The sequence below is a fragment of the Lycium ferocissimum genome, chromosome 7 (assembly GCF_029784015.1).
Source record: "Lycium ferocissimum isolate CSIRO_LF1 chromosome 7, AGI_CSIRO_Lferr_CH_V1, whole genome shotgun sequence".
Lineage (NCBI taxonomy): Eukaryota > Viridiplantae > Streptophyta > Magnoliopsida > Solanales > Solanaceae > Lycium > Lycium ferocissimum.
The window spans coordinates 58,295,684-58,302,910 of NC_081348.1; the positions used below are offsets into that span (position 1 = coordinate 58,295,684).

General features: G+C 35.1%; 1 protein-coding gene and 1 pseudogene across 1 annotated transcript in view; both read right to left on the reverse strand.

Annotated features, from left to right (window-relative positions):
* Positions 1-1,092, reverse strand: part of LOC132062384 (beta-amyrin 28-monooxygenase-like) — a 2,944-nt gene extending 1,852 nt beyond the window's left edge. The window contains exon 1 of the mRNA XM_059454964.1: positions 1,045-1,092. Within this exon, the coding sequence (XP_059310947.1) occupies positions 1,045-1,092 (48 nt within the window). The remainder of the gene's footprint in view (positions 1-1,044) is intronic.
* A 1,223-nt stretch (positions 1,093-2,315) lies between these two features.
* On the reverse strand, positions 2,316-5,141 carry LOC132065767 (receptor-like protein kinase HERK 1; annotated as a pseudogene).
* Positions 5,142-7,227: the final 2,086 nt, after the last annotated feature.

The following is a 7,227-nucleotide window of genomic DNA, read 5'->3' on the forward strand; positions in this document are numbered from 1 at the left end:
TTTTCGTGCATTAAAAATTCCCGCAATTCGCATTCTTTCGCAAATAAAACCTATTGAGTCATAGTGTGATTTCGTTCCCGAATTTGAGTTCGTCGAAGTCGTAGGCGTTTGAGGGTACCGCCACTCCTACGACGGTATATCCGTTATATCCCGGGAGGAAATAATCCACAACCTCGCACAGCTGAGGGGGTTAAATTCCTTAAGGACACACAGTGAATTCTGTGGTCTCGGATTTCTTCAATTCTGTGAATTTTTCAACGTTACATATTTTTTGTTTTTTTTTGTGTTTGTTTGTCTCTTCTTCTTTACCGGTTTCCGGTTTCTCGTTGTAGTTCTTGTTTTTCTTTGAACACGAAAGGACAACAACTACAACCTCATTCTTTTCTTTCAAAATGTAAATTTTATAGGGGGGAAAAAAAATCACAGTAAGTTGTTTTCCCTTATATATATATATACAATAGATATCTCCTTTCCATTGCTTTTTTCTTTGGCAAGGAAAAGAATATTTCCTATCTCTAGTGATATTAATTCATTATATTATTTCTCTATTTGTAGCATTAAACTATTGTTAAGCAAACTTTAAATTTCTTCAAGGCCACCGAAGTGGAAAAAGCAGAGTACCAGAGAGAATGTCAAGAAACCCGATAATATAAGAATATATGAAATCCACAGAATAAACATAGCATTTAGATTTACATTAATAAAGATTACCCAATTGAACATTTACCAGAGTCAAATAAAACAGTAATACAGCTCTGCCACAAGTGCAAGCTTAATCAAATCACGAACTTCGTTCATACACTTAGTTCCTTGTCCATTTCCTTTCCTTGTTCATTTACTTCAGCAACTCATAATGACAATAGAATAAATCAAAATAACTCCTCTAAATAATCATTAGTCACACAGCAAATGAACAAGCTAGACTGATACTACAAACTAACACTCAATTCCATCTCAAAAAGCTCCTCGACGTCATCATCAATTGCAAGAGATAGAGATAGATCAATTATGCTAAAAAAATCATGAATTGCACAAAAATAAAACCTCCCCAGCAATTGCAGATGACATAGATTCAGACAAGAGCATCCCCATATTTCAGGCTAGTAGATAGTCTCGTTTATCCTTTCATATTAGTAGTCGCATTATCGCGCTATAATTTCTTGTGCTTTGATTTCTGCTATTATCTGTTATTTCCTGTTTGATTATCTTATTTATGTGATAGGCCTATTACTTTGCAACCGCTATTTCATCATGGCTTAGTCGCTTTCGCTATTTTCATTTCGCTTTGAATTTCGAGGGTCTTTCGAAAATAGCTCGGCCCTTACTTGATAGGAGTAAGATGCAGTACATGTACTCTCCCCTGCATTCCCACGTTGTGGGATTTCACTGGGTTGTTGTTGTATCCAACCAATCAGGATGTGAGTAGGATGGCCTGACGAGGAAAGGAAGAATGCAAGGATTCATAACGTATCAAGGGAAGCTTTCAAGTATCAGGATGTATTTCAGAAATTCTAGCAATGACAAAATTGAATTATGACAGAATTTATTACTTGATCTAAGGAAACAATTTAAATGGAGATATGCAAATAGGTAGTCTCTCTCTCTCTCTAAACAATAATGATGATAAAAGACTCAATTTATACTGTATAAAGAAGGATCACATTTTCACTATGCGACACTGACCTCATAAAACATCGTAAGGTGTTCAACAGGAACCACAGAAACTCCACCACAAAAGCTGACTTTTTTCTTTAATAACGATAAAATCCTCAAGGGCCAGTAAGCTCATGAATAATGGTCCGTCCTTCTCCACTTAAATAGCAAGCTTTTGTCCATAACACAGTTCGAACCTGTGACGTGCACCTAACCACACATCATACGTTACGTTCTTACTGCACGTTCTTACCACTAGATGAATCCCCTGGGGCTCATCGTCCAAAAGTTCACTTCAGCCAATGAATTGACATATTTCTCTACCTTCATTTCCAAAGAAGGTTTAAACATGTATGACAACAATAATAAGCAAGCAATTCGGATCTTCTAAAGAGACTGGCAAAATAGGAAGCAACTTTACTGTCCCAAACCTCACTTCCTAATAGAAACTTCTCATGAAAATGGGAAATTATATATACATCATTAATATTGTGTGATTGAAAGAGAAGTATCAAAACAAATCAAACACATTACAAACCTAACCATGTCATCCCTATTTCCAGTACATGAAAAAGAGAAAAAATAACACGCTTTCATGTTACGTTTACTTTATTCCGCCGCCACTAATTCTGCAGCATGACAGTATCTCAAACATCCAGAGGTAGAACGATGCAAATTTTCAACATTAACTTTCTATTTAAAACTCTGAAATTCATAGAATAAACTGTTACAAAGGAAAAAACTCAATCTTCATATGATCAATGAACAGAAGTGGAATTAACAAACACCTAAACACAGTATGTACCATTTTCACTTAATTATCTACCCTCAGACTTGACCAATTGGGAGAAAACCTTACTCATGGAAGCACCAGAGAAATCATCCAGATTTGGTGTTCCGATATGAGCAGGAGAAGCACCAACATCAACTTGACTGAAATGGTTGACTTGTGGAGAGAGCTCGCCAATAAGGAGAGTGCTGTTTTCTTCAGGATCATCTTGAATGACAGCCTCTTGAAGTTGAAGTGCGTATTCCAGATTCCACAACACATCGCCCATTGATGGCCTGTCTACACCAAAATCAGCTAAGCATTTCTCTGCTGTTTCTCCAAACTTCCTGAGTGAATCTGGTCTTATTTTGCCCACAAGATTCGGATCTATTATTTGCTCCAGTTGTCCTTTCTTCTGCCACTTCATTGCCCATTCAGCTAAGTTAACCATCTCTCTCAGGGAAGAGACGGATCTATCACAGGCCTAGCACAAAGAACTTCGGGCAAAACAACACCGAAAGAATAAACATCAGATTTTTCTGTCAGTTGTTGCCTTCTAAAATATTCAGGATCTAGGTATCCGAAACTTCCTTTCACAGCTGTGCTAACATGAGTTTGATCAAGCTCGGGCCCCGTTTTGGATAGTCCAAAATCAGCAACTTTTGCCATAAAACTCTCATCAAGCAATATGTTTGCGGACTTGACATCACGATGTATAACTGCTTTAGCATAGCCAGTATGAAGGTAGTGTAGACCTCTAGCCGACCCGATGCATATCTCCATTCTCTGTTTCCAGCTCATACTGCAGATCTGAACCATACAAATGGCTCTTGAGGTCCCGTTCTCCATGTACTCATAAACTAGAATCATCTCATTTTTTTCATCACAGTATCCCATCAATGAAACCAGATGTCGATGGCGGAACTGAGAAAGCATCTCGATTTCCGTTCTGAACTCTGCAAGACCTTGTTGGGACTTAGGATTACCCCTTTTCACAGCCACTTTTGTTCCATCATACAAAACACCCCGATATACCTTCCCAAAGCCACCTATTCCAATGACCAAACTCTCGTCGAAGTTGCTGGTTGCTTCCACCAAGGCTGCAAACGGAACACGATAACTCATGTTCGAAGCAGCACTTATGGTTGTTCCGTTTGAATACTTGCTTCCCATGGTGTGTGAATTGCCACCAACAGATAACGGAATCCATATTTTTGACTGGGCAAGTTGTTCCTGTTTTTTTCTTCTTCTATGCATGCAAAATAGGACCCCAACCATCACCAAAACAACTAGTGCACCTACAATCACACCCACGATAACTCCGATATTCTTCTTTGACTTTGAACTTGGGTTTGTAGGAATGGACCCCACCTGACTAAGGCTGCCCTGAGAATTATTCAACTTCAGAAGTTCGAGTCCATTTAGAAAGGCGTCAGGATAAGCACTCGTGGCAGACGGGCCAACACTAACTTTAAGCTTATTAGTTTTAGCGGGTGGAGTAACATAATCATTGTAATAAGCCGTGGCCAAAAAACCCGAAGCTTTCTGACCAGGATCAAAATCAGGAGCCACGTTCCACGAGTTCACATAAATGTTAAATATCAGCTGATTGGCAGCTGCACTCACTATATCGCAGAAGTGTAACCGAATGAAATATTGGAACCCCGGATCAACATCGAACGTCCATGTCACGTTAAAATTGGAATTAGGATCATTACCGGTACCATTCAAGTTCATCTCACTACAAGTACCATAAACCGTCTGTGGTGCAAAATCTACTGTTGCTCCGTCCTTCGGATATTTTACTGATCCGATCTTATTTACTGACTTAGCAGAACTCGGCTGAGCCAAGAAACTTCGATCAGGAACCCAAGTTCTCCATAATGTATCATTTTCAGACGACACAAGTGATCCGCCCATGTTTACCCTAGCAACCGTTTCGAGAGCTTGTGCATACATACCGCTGAACGTGCCAGCTGGAATGATCGTCGCGGCATCATCAGTTATAAGGTCATCAGGTACAGAGACAATTTCCAAAGCATTTATATAGGCAAATGAATAGCTCTTAGGAGAGAATATGATCACAAGGTCTTTCGAGGTAACGTTTACGGAGAATTCCTTGACAGAAACATTTTTGGGAGAGAAATTACCAAGAAGAACATTTTTTTGAGTGGAAACGGAGAAACTTGCTTCACTCATATCATATTCATGGTAAACAAAAGGGTAAAAATAAAGGCGAATCCAATGTCTTCCTGTTTGGCCAATTGGGAATTTATAGGTGGATTGTTGAGTGAAAATTCTAGCAGTTTGATAAAGGGGTGAATCATCAGATTTTGTAATTGAATTTGAAGGGGTATCAGCTAATATATCTTGTGAAGTTGAAAGATATTTTGAAGCTGATTTATCAGAAATAAAAACCCTATTACCAACATCAGTATCTTTAGATGATCCACAATCAATTAAGAAATTATCTTTAGGATCAAATCCAAAAACACACAAAACTCCCAATACCAATATAAATAAACTCTTCACTAACAATCCAAAACCCCAAGATTTCTTCATCATTCAAATCCCAAAAGAACACAAAGAACTAAAAATATCAACTTTTTTCACCAAGAACCACAAAATATCAAAAATCCATCAAAAGAAACAACACAAAAAGGGTAAAAATGTCACCTTTTTTTTTTTTTTTCAAAAAAGCTCCAAGACTGAAAACAGGAGAAAAAACCAGATCAAATATAACTAAACTCTTCACTAACAATCAAAAAACCCCAAGATTTCTTCATCATTAAAACCCCAAATGAACAGAAACAACTAAAAATATCAACTTTTTTCACAAAGAACCTCAAAATATCAAAAACATATCAAAAGAAACAGCTTCAAAAGGGTATAGATGTAACCTTTTTTTTTAATCAAAAGAGCTCCAAGACAGAAAAAAGAGCTAAAAACATCAACTTTTTTCACCAAGAAACACAAAATATCAAAAAACCATCAAAAGAAACATCATCAAAAGGGTAAAAATGTCACCTTTTTGAATCAAAAGACCTCCAAGACAGAAAAAAGAGCTAAAAATATCAACTTTTTTCACCAAGAAACACAAAATATCAAAAACCCATCAAAAGAAACAACACAAAAAGGGTAAAGATGTCACCTTTTTGAAATCAAGAAAGCTTCAAGACTGAGAAAAAAGAAAACCCCAAATCAGTAATGAACAAGAAGAAGCTAAATAAGAAGAAAACAGGGTTTTCAAAGAATATATTTATTAGGTAGAAAGAAAAATGATATTTTGCAACATAAAACAGCTTATATCTAGCAAAGTACAGACAGGTTGATTGATGCTTTAAGCCTTTAACTGAAAAACACCACCCCACATACAAACAAACAAACTAATAGAATTTTAAATCAAGAAAACAAAAAAATAAACATCATTTTCCTTCAGTGTGAACTAACAATTGATGGAGTCAAAAGGGCCATGTTGTATTGTATTTTTATTTTTATTTATATATTTGTGCTGAAAAAGAAATATTTATGTATGTTTTGAGGGTTTTGGCGTGTTAACCTTTTAATAAACTGAAGACGAGTAAAGAAGACCACTTTTGATGGACGGCAAACAGGAGAGAGAGTTGGTAACAGACAATATATTTAATTCATCAGAGTAAAGTGTTATGGGGGACTGTAATTTACAAAAAGAAAAGAAAAATAAGACAGCTCAATAATGGAACTGTTACTCTTATTAAATGATTTTATTTATTAAATTAGGAGTTAAGTTTGATAAATAATTGAAGCACAATTATATAAGTGAAATTTCATTAAAAAAATGAAAGGCTTTAGTTGTGGTGTAAAATAATAAAGTTAGAAGAAAAATATGCAGAGAAAGAGAGAAGATTAGAGAATTTTTTTTTTTTTTAGATGAAAATATAATGAAGGGAACATCTCTAGTTATAATAGAAAACTTACTTGGCCTCAAAGTTACTAACTCTAAAGATAGAAATTCACAATAAATAAATAATATTTATAACACTCCCTCTTGGATGTCTATTTTTTTAAATGATGTCATATGGTGTTGAAAATGAAGACAATGTCATCCATTGATATTGGGTTATCTTTAAAATCTCTTGTTTGGCTAACTAAATTTAATTTATTTTTTTTAGTATAGAGAATACATGAAGAATTAAATTTTATTGAATCTTGAGGTTCAATTTAATAAATATAGGTTATTTCTTGAATTTCGTCTGAAACTAAGGTGAAAAATCACATTTAACTAGCATAAACTCTTGACGCAAGTCGCAAGATAATGAATGAAAATTTAATGAATGTTAAAACAAATCGATTTTTACCTATGAATAAAATCACACGCTCACAAATTCACAAAAATATGAAAATATTTTTTGATTTATCAGCTTTGCAAATTGTAATTATCATACTTTATCATAATCAATGTTAGTATAGGATATCGAGTCATTGTGTCCCTTTGAGATTTGATAATTTTTCTTCTTAACTTTCTTCCTCATAAATAAATTTTTCATTAAAAATCATCTAATTGTGTGATGAAGAAACTTTAATAATTAAAACTTATCAATAAGATATCATTAACACATAAATATATTAAATTAATTATGCGGTAGAAATTGTATCACGTTAAACGTATTTAATAAGAATTTCTATTTTTATATTTTGAGTTTGGGTCCGGGCTTAGCACGGGCCTTCCGTAACTAGTAAAATAATAAAGTTAAAAACCTGAAAACAGTGGAACAAAAGCCTTGAAAGGCAAAAAGAGTACAACGCGTATGAACTCCGCCTGATGA